General features: G+C 47.6%; 3 protein-coding genes across 3 annotated transcripts; 2 read left to right on the top strand and 1 right to left on the bottom strand.

Moving 5' to 3' along the window:
* Positions 1–618: 618 nt before the first annotated feature.
* On the top strand, positions 619–2,277 carry QC761_102045 (uncharacterized protein; the record flags this gene model as incomplete). Its single annotated transcript, XM_062873447.1, has 2 exons — positions 619–1,013; positions 1,089–2,277. The coding sequence occupies 2 exons, from the start codon at positions 619–621 to the stop codon at positions 1,873–1,875; spliced, it is 1,182 nt and encodes a 393-aa protein (XP_062736475.1). The 3' UTR covers positions 1,876–2,277.
* An 807-nt stretch (positions 2,278–3,084) lies between these two features.
* On the top strand, positions 3,085–6,531 carry QC761_0001590 (uncharacterized protein). The gene is made up of 4 exons (XM_062871750.1): positions 3,085–4,277; positions 4,356–5,306; positions 5,414–6,246; positions 6,300–6,531. The coding sequence occupies exons 1-3, from the start codon at positions 3,787–3,789 to the stop codon at positions 6,018–6,020; spliced, it is 2,049 nt and encodes a 682-aa protein (XP_062736474.1). The 5' UTR covers positions 3,085–3,786; the 3' UTR covers positions 6,021–6,246; positions 6,300–6,531.
* A 41-nt stretch (positions 6,532–6,572) lies between these two features.
* Positions 6,573–10,816, bottom strand: QC761_102020 (uncharacterized protein). Its single transcript, XM_062873446.1, has 5 exons — positions 9,948–10,816; positions 9,630–9,896; positions 9,381–9,572; positions 9,141–9,324; positions 6,573–9,086 (listed from the first exon to the last, which is right to left on the bottom strand). The coding sequence occupies exons 1-5, from the start codon at positions 10,218–10,220 to the stop codon at positions 7,099–7,101; spliced, it is 2,904 nt and encodes a 967-aa protein (XP_062736473.1). The 5' UTR covers positions 10,221–10,816; the 3' UTR covers positions 6,573–7,098.
* Positions 10,817–18,520: the final 7,704 nt, after the last annotated feature.

The following is an 18,520-nucleotide window of genomic DNA, read 5'->3' as shown; positions in this document are numbered from 1 at the left end:
GAGTCCCGTGGATCATTATGCTCTCTGGTTGATGTCTCGGGTCTGGGACCTTATCTCTCGGCGAGGGAGGCAAAGGGTCTAGACAGTTTGGATTCTTCAGCTCTGCAAAGAGGGGGTGTGGATGGTTGCATGCATTTTCGCTTTCGTATGTATGTACAAAACCCCCCCCATGCCCCATGCCCAGAATGATCACCCTAGGAGGAGGAAGAGGAGGAGAAATGCTACGGCGCGAACAAGGATGAGGATACTATCTAAACCAAAGAGAAATTGTGGACAAGGATGATCTGCCTCTGTTCGTCTAGGCGCGGGAGAGCAGCGGCGGGATATCACGGTCGCAGTGGTGAGAGGTAAGTGGTGGTGGTGCTTGTGGTGGTATTATTGATTTTGTTTGATGCCGAGGTTTTTTTCAACTCTTTTCTGCTTCCTCATTCATTTGTGTTATTTTCGCTGGAATTGAGGTTTTGTTTTTCTGATGAGGTTAGATGATAGTGGATTTGATCGTGCTGGAATAATACCATTATTTTGCTTCCATCACGCAACAACGTCATTCCCTCCCCCCCACCCTCACACCTTGACTCTCTCCCGGGCGCGTCTGTCGAGGAGTGTTCCCCATTTATTATGGCGCCCGGGAGTCGGTCCTCGTCGCGGCTATCGCAGCCGTTGCCGATGATTATCGAGGATGTGGTGCACTCTACCACGCCGCCGCCGGGGGTGCCGCCCAAGTCGCCGCGACGACCGCCGGTTTCGAGGTCGAATTCGCAGGGGAGTAGTGTGCACGGTAGTCATCGGTCGAGGACGCCGCCGCCTTTTGGGGCAGTTTCGGGAGGGGTGGATAGGCCGGCGTCGGGGACGGCAAAGATGAAGGTTACGCAGCGGGAGGTGGTGGGAGGGGGGGGGAGGGATCAGGGACCGGTGGCGAGGAAGGGGTGGTATAGGAAGATGTTTGGGGTTTTGCTGGTCGTAGGGGTGATAGTTGGGTTATCGGTTGGTTTGACCATCGGGTTGCGAAAACGGTTCGTCTTTTTTTTCCTTCTTGGTCTTCTTCTTCTGCTTGCCATTTTATAACTAATATATCTTGTTCTATATAGAAACCAAACCTCCCAATCCGACTCCCCCTCCCCAACGAACCTCTTCCCCTCGGGGTCTTACACCTTCACTACTGCTCTTCTAACCAACACCTCCACCGCTTGCCTCACCTTTCCGTCTCTGGCCACCGCCTGGCAGTGCTACACCTCCCCAGAACAACAACCGCAACCACGCTTATTATCAACAGCGATATTCCGCTGGACGATAACCCCCTCCCCGAGATCAGGCTATACCATCTCCTCCACCCCATTCCACACCACCGGTCCGCAATTCCAAAACCTGACACTGACACACCTCGATATTAACCAATACAACGAACGTTTTGTCTTTTCGCTTATCTACCCCAAGCCAGTCACTTTGTCGATTCCTACCAATGGAACAGAAGGGGGAGGAGAGGAGAGGATACAATGCTGGTTTAACACTACTGTTTTGTCAGCGGCGATATACACCCGGCAGAGGGCGTCTTGGCCGGAGGATTTGGGGGAGGTTATTCTGACGGAGATTACGGGGAGGGCGGGGAAGGAAGGGGAGGAGAGGGTTTGGCCTTTTTTGGTGGAGGTTGGGGAGGTGCAACAAGGTGGTGAGGATGGGGAAGGGGGTGTGGTGCCGGATTGTTATAGGGATGTGAGGGGGGTTGATTTGGGGGGGTTGTTTGGGGGGAATGATAATGGGACTGCTGGGGGGATTGATGGGGCGGAGGGGGAGTGTGGGTGTTGGTATAAGAATTTCGAGTTGGATGGGTTACGAAGAAATGGGACGGTGGTGGAGAGGTTGAGGAGAGGGAGGTAATTTCTAGGTGGTGATTCGAACTGGGACTCTGGTGCGCGCTACACAGTCAGTTTGGCGATGCCGCCAGTGGCTCCAGAGATCTGTCGAGCAAGGTATTTCTCCAGCAAGGGGCGGTTTTCGAAAAGTTGAGGAGTGATGATACCCACGCGGTTGATACTTTGGACTGCGAGATGGAGGAGATACCCTCATTCGTTTTTATTTGTTGAGCTTTTAGCGGGTTATTGTCATTTCTGGTATGGGAGGTTGGGATCAAGTCATGGAGTTATAACAAGGAATGGCTAACAGGACAAGGGGCATGGGCAGGTACGCCAGGCAACAAGGGACATGTATGGATAGCATGGAGTTCAAACGGTATGTATTTTGGGCATTGATACACAGTACATAGTGTAGATATAAGTAAACGTATTTAATATGACATTTTTGTACATATCCTGCAGTTCCAAACTCAAGACTCTGTCCGTAGGTATGTTAGCCAACGCGTGGACCCTGGTTTGTTATCGTGGTATTCTTTTCTTTGCCTTTGCGTGCATTGCAACCGCCGAGTATATCCGGACGCACCGGAAAACTTGTTTACTGCGTCTTCACTGTTCAGTATCCCCCTCACATGTCTCGGTGTTAGCACGTCGTATTTGTAAGGGCTGTATGTAGTCCGAGCCTTGGCGATGCAAGTCAGGGGTAATCAGAGTAGGGGACTTTTAGTCATTGTTGTTGTTGCTGCATGTTTGATCCAAGATCTGTTCAGTCAGCGACCCACATGTTCTTGGTTTCAATATTTGTTTTCTTTTTGTCTGTACACTGTGCCACATGTTGTGTTGCAGCCGATCCTCTGATGGACATCGTGGACCGGAGTTAACTGTGTTGGCGAGAGGCGGGATCGAAATGAAATATGTGACAATAGAGAGGCCAGTTGGTTGATCTTTTGGGGCATATTCCGGGGCATGAGACACAACACGGGAAGCGTCCATGTGCTGGATTGTGCTGTGGAAGGATGATGTTCGGTGTAGTGACAGGCGAGGCTGGCAGGTGGCGTCTGTATGTATGGCTGGAAATGCAGAAGTTCCCGAACTCAAGCCGGAGAGTTTCATTTTCGTGACGTCGGTTGCATTCGCGGCCACGATGCGGGGACCAATAGGTGACTGTCTGGATGTAAGATCCCATATTGAAGGGTCCTAGACGTACGATTGAACTACCCCAAAGATGCCACCTCTTCTTTGGTGGATTGACATGGCTCTGGTCAGTAGTAGGCCCAGCTCTGGTGATACCATTGATAAACCCCATCTAGAATGACGAGTGCCGAGTATGTCCCTTGTAGACACAAGCCAACCGATCTCGCGGGAGATGTAGGTACAATTAAGCTTAAGTCCGATCCATCTTGTGGTAACCGTGAGCTACGGCCCAGAGTTCGGAGTTTATTGTTGTCACAGGGACCGAAAAGGAAAGACGGAAGATGATGTAGGTGATGGGGAACTTCCCTAACCCTGTATCGAGAGGTTCGGAGGTTCTCCTTGTTCAAGGCAAAGATGGCTTGTCATCCGGGAGCAAGGCCGGCGGCTTCCCACAACATCCTGTCTGTCCAAGACACAAGTAGGAAAGCTTGTTGCAACTCTGGTCACGAAAAATTGCAGGAGAAAAGTGGAAAGAGGGATCCTCGCGCCTGGTTCAACGGGAATAATGTGGAAGGTGCCGCCACCCCTTGAGCAACCCAAAAGATGGAAGGCGGGCTGCCTGCTGAGATTGGACGTCGACCACGCTGACGCTTGAACTCCCGTTTCAACCAGACAACCACCACTCGAACTCGTCTTATGCTATTATCGTGTTCATCTCTACAGGCACCTGAAGAGTCCGCCATTGTTAACAGCAATTAGTATAACAAGCCACCGCCATCCTTATCCACGTCTCGGAGATCTGATCATGGCCGCCCCGGACAGGAAGCAGTCTCCGCCATTGGACCGACACCTCGAGCGGCAGATCTTCACCACCGTCGACGATGTTCAGTACTTTGTTCATCCACAAAGACTGGGACGTGTCGGAAACGCATCGAAGCTACGAGACATCGTACCTGTAACTGGTTTGACTCTCGAACAATACCACGACGAGTCATGTATCTCAACTCTCGAGAGATTTGTCGTGGCTGATGATGTCTACATGACCGGGTTCGGTCACAGGATTGTCACCATTGACCACCAGGACCCAACAGTTAACGCCAAAGCTGGCGCGGACAACAAGTTCCCACTACATGTGGTGCACGGCTTGATCCTTGAGGACTCGGAACATCCGGTGAGACCGGGGCCCTACTTCTTATACAACGAAGGGCTCCATCAAGCCTGGAGGCTCTATCCTGATAGCCTCCGTGCCTTCAACTTTGGTCTCTTTCCAAAAAGTCTTCACCAATCTGAGAATAGGTATCGAGTTCCCCTAGTTTCCTAGGTCCATCTGTCGATATGGCAAGAGCATTTGGCTGACATGAGGTGTTCAACTAGTGCATTTGGACCTGTCACTGCTTTGTCTCAAGATGGACTTCACAAAGCCATAGCCGTGCCCAGCCGACTATACTACTCCGATCCTTCGCCCGAGAAGCCCCTGGCCGGTATGCGATTTGTTGTCGACGATTTTTTTCCAGTGGAGGGAGTAAAGACTACGTTATCAAGTGAATCATGGACGTCCTTCTATCCCCCCTCCTCAAAAACGTGCCACCTCATCAAACACTTGATCGGGTTGGGAGCCATAATGGTCGGCAAAACCAAAGTATCGCAGTTTGGCATTTTACACTCCGCCTGGGTCGACGTTTCTAGCCCAAAGAATCCCCGTGCAGACGGCTATCAAGAGGCATTGGGAAGCTCGCCCGGTGCTGGCTCGGCGCTGGCTGGCTACAAGTGGATTGATTGCGCGGTTGGAATCGACACCCTTGGTGGCTTCATGGAAACAGCTGAATGGTATGGGCTTTTCGCCCTTCGTCTTAGCTCTTCCGGTGTACTTCTCGCTGAAACGGATATGCCCTCGACGCGACTGAGCGCCATTGCCTTCATGTCACGATCTCTGAAATCGATCCAACAAGCTGCAGAAGCATCCATCAGTAGAATCGAAACCGCATTAACACACAAGAACTCCTCCACACTGCCAACAAACATCGTTTACCTGGGCCACAGGTTTTCGAAACCAAATCTTGAATTATCTCTCCACTTAGCGAATCTCGTCGACATACCAACAGAGGAATTTGACATGGAAACAAGTTGGGCAACGCGATCACCACCAAAGGCCCCGTCTCAGGATCCGCTTCATACCTACATGGAAGACTGCGCATGGAAGGCCTACTGTCATGATTTTGGGCAGAGATACTACGAGTCTATGGATGACTATGCTTATAAGAATCCATCCGTCGAGACGAGAGATCTACTCAGGCTTTATTGGGATGATGCAGTTGAATCCGTCTGGTAAGAGGCCCGCGATAATTTTCTAATATCCTTGTCAAGTTTATTCATGAATCTATTCATGTGCGATTACATCTCAAACCGTAGCTAACTCTTGGGAACGCGTTTAGGCGGGAAGTGGATAATCTTTCAAACGAGGACCGGGAAAACTGCTATGCTCGGATAAGAGACTTTGCAGAGTGGTTTGATAAATCGATGGAGTCTCTTAAAGAGCCGATTGTACTGCTACCAACGGTGGCAGGCCAACGTCCAAGGTCACGGGTCTATTCTCCCAGCAGCTACGCTCCAACAGCTCACCGTATGATAAACTGGGACGACACCCTGGCTGCCATTCTGGAACGCCCTCAGGTGATTCTGCCAGTGGGGAGAATATCCTTCTCTTCCGCTATCAGTCGCGCTACAGAAGCGCTACCCCTTTGCATTTCAATGATGAGTCGAAGAAACACGGATTTGGAACTTCTTGACTTTGTGACCAATATAATGGAGGGAAATAAATTGCAGGTTGAGGTGGAGGTTGGGAAGGATGCTCTACCTCAGGCAAAGGAGACCTGGCAATTTTTTAAAGCGTCTGATTCAGATGGAGATGAGGAGGCATTGAGTGACAAAGGTGGTGACAAAAGTCCGCCGCCTGGAGAATTGGATGGATCTGAGAGCGAGGGTTCGCCCGAAGATGATGAGCAGTTAGCGATACAAATGTCGCTTGAAGAAGACCATTAAGAGAGGGAAGAAGTTCGAGAGAGGGAAGAAGCCCCAAAGGCGGGGGGTTGAGAGATATTGCTTGGACCGGGAAGTTTATTTTGTTTTCTGTAGGGAATAGCGCTGTGGCTTTATGAGTAGCGCTGTTGGCAATCAGACAAGGGGTGTATTCAGGCAGGGAGGATGCTTAACTGCTGTCTAGAACTTTGTCTATGTTCATCCGTGACATGAGGGTGTCTGTTAAGGGGTGAGTATCCATGATTTATCCCGTGAATACTTGACCAGCTAGCTGAATTGAAGGCAGTAAAATACTGAACCGAAGGGGTGATATTTTACATGGTAGATACGCCTGGAATAACGAGCGAGTGGTGTCGCTGATTGAGTCATTACGTCAAGCAGGATGTTGTGGAACTTGGTCAGGGTTGCACCTTTGAGGTTCTTTTCATCTCCATGTGCAAATATTACCCCCTTCCCGCAACATACCTATTGCAGCATCATCACGAATCTGTGTGTTCAATGCGAGGCGTCAATCACTTTGAGTTGCATGCACACAGGTTTCACTCAAGAATCACACAAGGTAAAAAAACCAACCCAGGCTTTTTCTTGGCTATCTCCCTGGGATCCAGCTCCCCCCCAGTCCTCATTATCCTCATGATCCTCATAATTCCCTGCCGTCCATCATCAATCATGCCGTTTTCCTTGTATCTGTTAACGCCATGCCCCAAACCACCGCCATAAACCTGCTAACTCCTCGCTCGAAATCTCAAATGCGTGCTGAAATCTGATGGCTCCCCTCCCCCCCCCCAAACTCTTAATCTCGAGTCCATGCCCTTTTGCTGTCCGGATATAAACCCCCTTATGCACACCAGGAAAAATGCTAAATATGCTGTAAAACCTTCCAGATGACCCTGATGATGCCCTCGGACGGTGAAAAAGTTGACCAAGAAATTGCCCCCATATTTCTCTTTGTTTTGGTTCATTTTTTGCTTCTCACCTTTTTTTTTTTTGGCTGTTTTCTGATCCTTTGAAGACAGAGCCACACTTATCGAACATCTCCCTTCCTCCTTCCTTCCTTGTGGACGACCTGGAATCAGACTGCTCACAGCCACCGCCTAGAGTGGCCAGCAGGAACCAACTCCCAAATCTCACGCTCCTTGAGCTCCTCCCAGGCTTCGTAGTCGACCCGCTTGTCTGGAATCGGGTGGTCCAGGTCAAAGGGACGCAGCATAGGCGTGTTGAAGGACCAAATGCACTTCTCGACCCTTCCGTGAATCAAGGCATGAATCGACTTGTCACCCTGATTCTGGTAGTAGCGCCTGAGGTCCCGTCCAAGGTGCCACATTCCGTTCTTTGAATAATCCTTTGGCCCGGTGAGACGCCGAATCTTCTCCCAATCCTTTGCAGCGGCGATCCTCTTCTGGGCCTCGGGATCGGTGATCTGCTTCGCGAGTCCGTTTCGACGGATATACTCCTCAAAGAGAGTCGTACTGGCTTCCTCTGACCACCGGAAATTGGCGTTAAAGCTTTCGGGAGGCTCACCGCCGCAGAGCTCGGTGTCTTCCCAGTCGGAGTTTGGGTGCTTGAAGGGATCCTCATGTTGAGGACCACCCTCCCGGTAATCAAACGCCTGCTCTGGCCAATTATGTTTCCACCGATAACGTGAGTAAGCGGCGGTGTTCCTGTGTAGGTTGGGTGGCTCAAGGGGGTACACCACCGGATCGGTCGGGGAGAAGTTCATAAATTTCAGCCAGATAGAATCGGCTACCTTGGCCGCCCCGAGAGCTGCCGTCAAGTGTCGATCTCGGGCCGGGTCAATGACATCAGTCAGTGACCCTTTCTTTATGTCCAGACCCTTGAGGTAATACCCAATAGCGCTTTGCTTCCAGCGGCGAAGGTCGCTGCTCTCCATGTCCCTGACGAAGGCGACCATCTTGCAGCCCCAACAATCATCGAGTTCGATTGCAAACAGGACGCGGGGCAGGAGTTTTTTGCAGCCTTGACATAAATACTGCCGACGCCAGTACCCGAAGGCGTTGTGGTTTTCAGCGTTACCGAGATAGAACGCTATACTGTTCGGGAGAGGGTAATCCGACGGCCTGAAGTCGTTGCCGCTGGTAGCTGCCATCAGATCATCGCAAAAGCGGTTCTGGGCTTCCTTCTTGATTTCGTCGTGCTTCTCCTTTCGGAGCTTTACGACACGGGTTGTGACTTGATCAAGGAAGGCTGACTGGGCAACCCTAGAACTGCCGTGATTCTCTGCGATGATCTCGGAGCGAGCTGTGCGCTCGACTGTGCGCTGGAAGTCTTCTGGGAGCACGATACCGCTGGTCTCCCGCTTAAACGACAGCATAGCATCCCGCGCTTTCAAGGACCATAAGCAGTTCCAGCCGGGAAGACGACGGACGAAGCTGAAGAAAGAAGAGCTATCGCTCATCAAGTCCATCCCGATAGTATCCGCGTCGTCCCAACACTGCATCATAAGAGCTACCACGGCCTTTGGGGTGTGGAATGTGGGCTCGTTGTACGTAACACCAAAAGATCCAAGTCGTTCGCAAGTGTTGGGGCCGCGGAAGAAGAAAGGGCTGAAATCCAATCGTATATAGTGGATTGGAGCGTTACCCTCAGCTTCCATGGTCGCTGCTGTGACGTCGATGCCCGTCTGGTCTTCATCACCCACCGAGGTTGCTGCTGTATCCGTAGAGATCAAGCTGGTGTCGGGCTCAGTCAACAGGGATGTGTCGTTGCTGCTCGTCTGGTCTTCGTCCTCCGTAGAGCGGCTGTCATCCGCACTGCTGTTACCGTTACTGTTCTGGCCGCCGTTCTCTCCAACATTCTCGCTCTCTACAGCGTTACTGGTGCGTAAGGCTTTGGCCTTGCCTTTGTTGTAGGGCGTTCTCGGATGCTCCTTGATGATCTTGATCAATGCAGGGAGTTTGGCGACGTCGAGAAGGTCGCAACGCGAGATGGCCAAGCTCTCAAGGTTGGGCATGGAGCTGATAACCAGACCCACCATGTTGACGTCCAAAAAAGGTAGCCGGTCAAGGACAACGTGTCGGAAACTCTGCGGAATGCTAACCATGACCTTGACTAGAAGAATGAGTTAGCATGAATTTAGCTGAGGAAACATTGATATATCCTTACTAATATGAAGAGTCCTTCCGAAATCATCGAGATATGGCGTGCGACTCGGGGGTTTGGGGGAGGTTGGTGTGATGACCAGAATGTCGCTCCGTACACCAGCTCTCTTGATTTCTCCTCCATCGTTGCCGAATTTGGGGAGATAAACATCAGCGAAATTCTTCCCGGTGGTATAGTCCCAGCGTTCCTGACATAAGGTTAACACTGAATATAGGTTGAAGATGTTAGAGGCGAGGCACTAACCATGATTCGGTCGACGTATTGGCCGGCCTGTTTGCATGTGAAGGTCAATGCCGTGATATCGCGCACACTCGGATGCAAGAGATTGACGATCTCTCTGGCGAGATCAATCTGAGTGAGGAATCCAATGAATGGGTTCGCATCGTTGGCGCCCACTTGCGTAGTGTCTTCAATCGAGATCATGTCAGGGTTGATCTATACAACAGTGTCAGTTCGGCAATTTTGGAACAGGGAAACTAGGACAAAACTTACGCCACCCAAAAACCCAGGAACTTTCGGGGCATTCTTGTTGCAGCTGTCACGAGCCTCAAACAACTTCAACAAGCCACTTCTCTCGTACTGGTTCCGAACTTCCTGCTTCTGCTCCGGCATGTAGTCAGGGAACACAGCAGGCAACATCTCACGGCGACCCTTCTCAAGAGCGGTGGCGAGCTCATACTTCACATGCTTGCCCTCAAGAGAAACCCAGGGACGATCGTAGTTGAAGTTCAGAGTTCCAGGTTTGTCAGTGGGAGCACCCTGTGAAACTGTTAGCGTGGGTGCCGGCAAAGGATCAGAATTGAGAATTACATAAAGCTTTGACATCTCCCACGGCTTGGGGTATGAATGAGACAGCTTTCCAGCAGAACTGGCAGAATCCTGGGTTTTCTTAGACTCATTGCTGAGCTTCCCATTGCCTCTGGGATGGCCAGAGCTGCTGGAGCCACCGTTGTTGGGGCTAAGTTTCTGGTAACCCTCTGGAAGCTCCAGTTGGGTAGCGCGTCTGGCAGCCTGGGCACTGGATTCACCCTTTTGAGTGGTATTCTTTCGGCCCTTCTGTCTGCTGTTCTTTGATTTCGCCATGGTATCGACTTGGTGATGACTCGGTGATGTCTAGAGCGAGGAGTTTTGCGGCTGTTGTTGAAAATAGTGAGCTTTTACTGTCCTGAATTGAGGAGGGCGTGGATAAAAGTGAAGTGATGGATGGTAAGTGAACCCAAAAATCTCGGGAGGGAGAAGTAGAGGTGCCAAAGAAACAGGGAGAGGTGAAAATTTTAAAATGAGCGTAGACAAAAGAGCAAGATGGGTGGAGGGGGGATAAGTGAAGTGTAGCAAAGGCTTCCAGCTAGAAGAGATGAGGAAAAACTTTATCAAGCCACCGCCACGGTACCCACAAAGGCGAACCGATGGTAGGAAGGAGCAGACGGGGGTTGTGGCTGACCGGTAGAGGTGGTAGTGGCAAGGATGGTGGGAATAGGCAGGAAAAACGGTAGGTTTGAAGGAAAGATCTGAGGGAAGGAAGTAGGTGAGGATGATACAACAGTACCAGGTAGGGGTAAGGAGTGATGTGAATGAGTGAAATTTTGGAGTGAGCCGAGGAGAGAGGGCGGAATTTCCGAGGAGTATGAAGTGGGAGAGGACAGCTTGTGATTTAGAAGTGAAGAGGAAGATGTAGAGAAGGAGAAGAGTTGGGAAAGAATGGGAGGAGGAATATGTCGGTCGAATACAGGGTATTGGGTAACATCAGGAGAGGAGTACAAGGTAGGAACTTACCGGAGAGTGGTTGGTGCAAAGATTTTTGGCTGATTGCTTGATGTAGATCAAGCAATGGTCTTTGCTGTGGTTGTGAGTAGGAGAAGAAAGATAGGCGTTGAGAGGGAGGGAGGGCAAGACTTTATAACCTCTCGAGGAGAGAAGACGGCTGGGCCCTTCCGCAATGAATAAACAAAGAAACAGGTATCTTGATGCTCACACGCGTCTTATCAAGGTGGCTGGGAGAGATATCTTGATAATTCACCTTCAAGATAACCAGATAGACCCAGTTAGAATCGTTGAGATGTGCTCCCAGGAGTTCGGACAAAGGAGTCAGGGGCCACTAGGGGCTACGAGAGCAACGTAAAAATCCCAACTTATCAGATTACGTGTGAATCCAGCTCTGTAGAAGGACAGAGATAGGTGGCCTGGTAAATAAAACATCGGGTGAATACATTGCAGAGATAGGGACTCCTCTATCACTTCGATCTCGAGCAACCTGAGGCCATCAAACCTATCTCTGCTCCTACGTTGGTTCCCCACTCTTCGATGCTCCCAATAACCTGATAAACAAACTCTGCGCAGACTTTTCTTTCCGGTGCCGTCATCAGTATCAGAGATCTAGGTTAAGATGGGCCCAACCGCTTTCAAACTCTACCCTTATCTCGCAGATGACCCAGGGTCCGGGACCGGCCGCCACAATTCCGGAGGGCCAAACCCGAGGAGTCATAAGCGGGGCCAGGATCGTTACCTGCCAGGCCGGTTCAGACTTGCCGGATGGGTTCAGACTATGGCACACTCTCACTAACGGAATGCCCCTTAGGGAAAGGAAGGAAATGGCATGATGCGCATAGCAAGATTGAAGAGAATATCTGTATGAACTGGAAAAAGGTATGGTAATGAAGTGTATATAGCTACTCTCCATGACACTGAGAAGGCAGGCCTCAAGTCCATGAACTGCTCAACTATCATCAATCAAGTGTTCTTCCTTGCGAACTGCGTTTGGCTGTCAACTCTCTCAGAGCAGCAGGCAATCGTTTACTTCGTGAGAACTACGTTTTATAGCTAGGTACCAATGCAAAGAACCAGACAACGGCATTGTGCAGTACTTACCATACAATAAGTTCAACCGCAAAGCACATCAAAACAACATTCTCTAAAGGTAGTATGCTATGATCAACGCCCCTGTATACTTTATAGATATGGTCCGTGCTCGTGCTCAGGGGCGCCTGTTGACACAGACGTCCCTGTAGCCACCACAGCAGGCATCTTTCCATGCACCTAACCATCAAAAAACTATAAAGGAGGTAGTCAAGAAGCAAATTATCTCTATGTTTGCCACAGAGAAAACTATAGTGGGGATCGGGTAGTATCCGATAGCAACCAAAGCACTGGCTAGCAACAAACAAATTGTCAATCACACACCCACCCCCTCAACCGAACAACCAAGCGATAGACAGATCACAAGGAATGAGCAGATTTCTGTTTGGGAGGGCCAAATCAGAGAAACAAAAGCCGATAACGGGCTGCTACCCCATTGGTAAGACTTGCTCTGCTGTCCCACACACACCACTACCTCTTAGTGGGAAACGTGAGAACTTGGGGCTCCCTTTTTGTGGGTGTGCTTTTACTCAGCCGTGAAGCAACTTTGCGGTGAAGTAAATGACCAAGCAAGGGCAGGAGAAGGTGATGTGAAAACAAGAGCTCGTGAATACTAAAACGAGGTTGTGAGGGTGATGGCCATCAAGAACGTCAAGAAGGTTTGGCTTTGCGGCGAAAAAGCAAAATCACAACCCCAATCTTTGGCAAGCTCATGAATATGGAACCCCGCTTCATGCCAACCAAGGAGAAGACAATGACAGCCCGTCTCCCCCCTCTCCTGTATTACTGGCGCCTTGAACGTTTCCTGCTACTCGAATTAGCTTCAATTCAAGACACCCGGCATTCTGATTTCAGGTCGCGTGCTGCCCATGACCGATAAAAACGTAACCACTTGTCCCACCCTCACGCGGGAAATAACTGAGCGATATTTCCATCCATTGGATAAGACAAATCATGTATCACTTCTGGGCCGATGGCAACCTAGACTTGAGATCGACAGTTGCTGATCTAATGGTGAGACCTTCGACATCAAAGTCATGTGTGCGGGGCAAGGGTCGAATCAATCGTGGGCCGGATAACGAAAGAAAATGGAAGAATACACATGAACTGAACTGAGACTGCAGGTACTCGCTTGTCTCTCCTTCTAGGTGCAGGAAAACTGTGCAGCAAGCCTGCATGAGCGTTGATGCGGCATGACAGACGAAAACTGAGAGGTCAGCTGTCTCCGAAGTTGTTGGCTTGGGATGGGGATGAGATGGGATGAGCAAAATATGAGATCCCACAGGTTGTATCTCTCGGTCTATGTTGTTGGTGGCAATCGATGTATCAGAAGAAATAGTAGCTGTTGTTGAGCGGGAGCAGGATTCGAGAGATCCAGTAAGCTGGGGGACATAATCACCATATAAGTCACCATTTGCACGGTACAAAAATCACGGTGCAGACCTCCATCCCCAATATTTTGCCGGTCAGAAAATGAAGACGAGAATCAAACGTCAGTCACCTCATGTCACAATCTCAGAACGGAAATCGCGATTTCCTAAAAAGCAGCAGCACATATACCCCGCCGCCAAAGTCACCTCATGCGCAAGACGGATGATTGGAGGGGTGGAAGGACGGATGAGGAGGGGCATATTTCTACACTATCTTATGTGGGTGGTGTCTGAAGTGGGTGTATCACAAGATCTGGCCGTCAGAATCCTCGACCGTCTTGTTCTGATCCGATCATGACTGTTTGTTACTTTTGTTGGACTGTTCCGGTCCGCGTTACATGCCCCGCGCCCCAACGCTGAAGATCTGCTTCTTTTTGTGGTTCTTTACCTTATCCAGCCTAGCGAGCTTCCGGCATTAAAACATAAAATCATAACCTATACGCTCTTATCAGCACGATTTACACTATATGTCTGGTTGTGTTGCGTTGGGGCAACCGAGGGAAATTCTGGAGATTCAAGCTGGCCTGGTTTCCGAACCGAAGGCTGGCAGGAAGCGGTTGTGGGTTGATGGCGATGGCTACCAACATCACCAACCACTAGCTTAAGTGCGCTTGTACATAGTGTGAGATTGTGCAGGGCGGGAGGACTAGGTACGGATGGTGAGATGCATGTAGGGACCCGCTGGCCATACTGAGGACGGATTTTGAGACACTTGCTCTCTTCGTCATCAAACAGTGGGGATGTTTCTCGTCGGCGTGTGAACTATCGGAACCGATAAGAAGGACAGGATTCAAAGGGTCGGTGAAGATGAGCCCGAAGCGCTTTGTTGAGATCGAGTCGCGGCCGGCTATGTTCGAGTCTGTCTAGGTCAACAATGCCGGAAGCAGATGCCGGGTCACCGAATCCCAGGACTCGCAGCAGCTGCTGTCACCCAGGTATCAAGCACCAATAATTGTGGCTAGTACTGAGTCACCACCAGCACAAAAAGTAGTGTATCAGTAGCCGTAGTGTCCTCGTGAAAAATAAAGCTCCGCTGTGCATTGCAAACCGGGCTTCCACAAAAATATGCTAGTTTTTGGCAGCCTCACACGCCTTCGATGCTCGTGCGCCAGTTATTGAAGAAAATGTATTTTTACTTTTTTTTTTTTTTTTAAATAAACTACCGGCAACCTTCAACGTATAAACATAATCTACATAGATATATAGCCCTATTTACCACGATTCTTTTGTTTATATTAATTCTTATGCGCGGATAATACGTGTGCTAAAATCGATAAACTACTTGAATTGACGGAATCCAATTATTTTTAGTTTTACTGGCCCGAGCGGTCTCGCTCGCCAAAAAAATCGTATTTTTGTGGAAGTCCGGTTTGCAACGCCCAGCGAGGCTTTGACCTAATTCTCGCGGCCGTAGTAGAAGCCCATCGGGATTAAAATCGTCAAACGGCACGCCTATTTCCCTTTTTTTTCCACAACACATTTGGCTGTGCTCAATCTATTTTCTTGCAAGTCGTGCCAGACGCCATATTCAACAGACGAATCAGATTTCCTGTAGCCGTCTGTTTTGGGTGATGTTGGAAAAGGGGAGTGGCACGGCTTGTGTTCACGATCCACTGATGGCCACAAGAAGCTGTTCAGTTCAGACGCGGCCCCACCCGGGCAAGCTGCACGCTGCAAGCTTGTGTGCGACCATGAAGAATCATGCGCCCTTCGAGGTGGTTGCATGTGTGGAAACGCCCGGTGGTTTCTCTGAGTCTGAAGAACGACACTGGTTGGACAGAGGGGCTGCCAGTCAGGCCACGAGGAGGGGGCGGCGGCATGGCGTCGACATGAAGCTCGACTTTTGCCATCCTGTTGCTTGAGGATAGCCCAGAGGGTGTGAGGACCTCACTGGCCGATGAAATCTCGAAATCGAGCCGCCGTCGCGATGTCAGAAAAGCGGTCAAGCCGGTGATGGCCCTACCGTGGTAACCCCACGACTGACAAGACGCCACTGGAGCGGCTTCGGCTTGCCGATGTTGAGGCTGCTTTTTCCCCGCCCGTGAACCCCTGCTGTTGGCGTGGATATTGCTTGAACCTCATCGCTCGATTTGGCTGCCGAACACAGGGGACGGAAAACCACAGAGAAAATATTGATAGGAATATCGGCCCAACTGAGCATCACAATGCATGGCCAACAATAAAGAGACGAAGAAGCTACTTGTTCTCGTTGTGGTCGTTAAGTAGGCTTACCACCTTATTACCATACCAGCCACTTACGCTATATCTCGCTTTAGCATTAACACTTTATACATATAAAACAATTTAACTACTTAGTTTTTATTTATTTATTTCCCTAGTTTATTTTTTTTTAAAAAAAAACTAACTTTATATATATTATTTAAATTGTTAGAAGTAAAAGAATTTTATAATACTTTTACGTATTGTTGAAAAATATTTTTATCTTTATTATATAATTGCGTATTAACAATAGAAAAAAGTCTAGGAAATATATTATGAAAATTTATTTTAAAAGCTTTTATTAATTTTGAAAAATATTTAATAAAGTAAATTATTACTTAAAAAACCTAACAAGTTTTTATACTTTATAATTGAATTTGTTACTTTGTTAATTACACTATTAATAAAGGTAATATCGAAAACTGAATTTTGAAATTTTTTTAAATATACTGATGTTTTGCCTGAAATTTAGATATTAATCTTAAAACAGAGTAAATAGACTAATATTAAGCGGATTATCGGTACTTTAAAAATATTAATACTTCGTAAGTTAAATACTTTACTTTTTTTATTACTAGAATTATCAAAATTTAATGTTAAATTAATAGAGATAAAATAAGTATCATAAAAAACTTAAATATTAATAATATAAATATAACAAAATCTTTCATTACGGAATTAATCGTTTAACAATTAGAAAAATAAGTTTAATTATAATCTAAAAATATATTATAGCAGCTAAATAATCTTTCTTGGGTTTTATTATATTTATAAGTATTTATATTTAAAAATAATAGTTTCTGTTAAAAGATTTCAAAATTATAAAAATTGAAAGATTTATTTCATTATTTATTAATTAAATTAGTTAAAAATTAACTTTAAAATAATTAATTAAAGTTTATATCATTAATATTATTATCTTTAAAAACAATTATTAATAATAATTGATGATTATAGCTTTAATGAAATTACCTAGTTTAAATAAAAATATCATATTTATAGAAAAACATTTTACTTAGAGTTTCTATTTTTTTTACGTTTTAATATTTTTATTTCAATCTTGTAACAATAAATCTAAAACGTTTTTCAGAAATATTTTTTGATCAATATAATTTTAAAGGTATCTAATAAAATCAGGAAGTATATAATAACATTAAAAATAATCAAATATTTACAATAATTACTTTTATATAAAACTATAATTATATTAAAATCGGTTTTAAATATATGTAAATTTTTACATCAAGTAAATATAAATTTCAGATTATTTTAAAATGGAACTTTGTAAGTAAAATTAGTTTTAATAAATTAATAAAGTTTATAAATGAAAAACAATCACCATTATTCTTTCTTATACTTAGAGTAAGAATATCAAAAAAATAAGTAATACAATTAATTAAAAAAAGTTAAAATGAATCTTAATAATAAATTTATTTTTTTTATCGATATTATTAAATGTAAAAGCTAAAGTTAACAAAGACTTCGATAAGTTATCAAAATATATAAATTTTAGACTTAAATAATACTAAAGTATTTTACTTAATTTAATGTAAAAAATAAATATCTATAATATAAATCCGTAGTATTAATGGTCTTATGTAGAAAATGTAGATCTTACCCACGCGTAAATGCCTGGTGGCGCAATACCATCCACTTATTGTCGAGGTCAGCGTTGAGATGTTTAAAGTGCCAGGTTCATCGATGCAGCAAATTTGAAACCAGTGTCCAGCCTTTCGGTCCCTGACCATGTGCGATGCGCGGCAGCAGTGGGGCCAAGGCTGTCAAGATGATCTGACGCTGGAGCATAAAAGTTTCTTTGCACCTCTCACATTCCAGAGCTGCTGCTTCACAACAATCAGAGGCTTCCGAGGTCATCACCAACAAGAGGCGCCAAGGCACTCCGACACCAGGAAGCTGCAGTGAGGGAGTGACCCCCTTTTAAGGAGTCGCTGAAATGTTTCGTCGAGGTTGTGGTGTCGTCCGAACGGGCAGATGTCGTGTGGAGCAGCGCGAACGCCATCTGGGGCGTGAGCATGGGCTAGTGAAAAGGTGAGTGGGAATGGGTGGGGCCATGGTTGATTACGTTCTCATAACGTCGGCACCAAATTTTACGGGAGTGGAGCTCTGGCAGACGGCAAGCGGTAAACGCCCCGCTTTGCAACGTGCGAACCCTTATTTTGTGATGGTCAAATTACAGGACCGCTATCGTTGACTTTTGAAGTGAAAACGGAGACACTTGGCAGCTCTGACTGTTCTTGAGAGATACCCACCTACAGCGGAGGGACAAGAGGAAAATCTCTGTTTAGGCGGTGGGTGTTGACGTGGGAATAGGGGCTGGCTGACGACGTGAGGTCGTGGATCGATGCCAGTGTCCAGACGCAAGGCCCTGATCGACAAGCCTGGGAGAACGGGACATGTTCAGGGAGGGATACCGCAACAGCAAGTCACCCCTTCAATGCGCAGGAGACTCTCTCAGGCGGTTCATGATGCAAATCAGGCGGGTTCGATGGTGTCCTGCAGCGGGCTCCCTGGCACAGAAACGACATGTCGGTACTTGTCGCCAAAGTACCTCCTGCATGCTGACCAGGACCCCAGAAGCGCACTGGCCAGTGAAGATGCAGCGAATGTGGACCATGGACCTTGAGAGCTCTTGGTGGCTGCAGTAGGCGCGTGTGCAAAGGGAAAAAAAGGGAAAACTGGATCCCTGTCTAATAACGGTTTGAAGCAATTTCGTGTCTCCCAGCAACTGAGCATCGTTTTGGATAAGACGGTGTGCCTTTCTTTGTCTGCCCAGCAGCTGGTCAGGGAGCGAGGGGAGCGAGGGCAGCGAGAGGGCAAGGGGTGTCGCACAGTGTTGCTTCCGCTTTGGGTCTGGCCAGG

Source organism: Podospora bellae-mahoneyi, assembly GCF_035222275.1.
Source record: "Podospora bellae-mahoneyi strain CBS 112042 chromosome 1 map unlocalized CBS112042p_1, whole genome shotgun sequence".
Lineage (NCBI taxonomy): Eukaryota > Fungi > Ascomycota > Sordariomycetes > Sordariales > Podosporaceae > Podospora > Podospora bellae-mahoneyi.
Note: the sequence above shows the minus strand (reverse complement) of the source record. Positions and strands in the feature narration are given on the sequence as shown.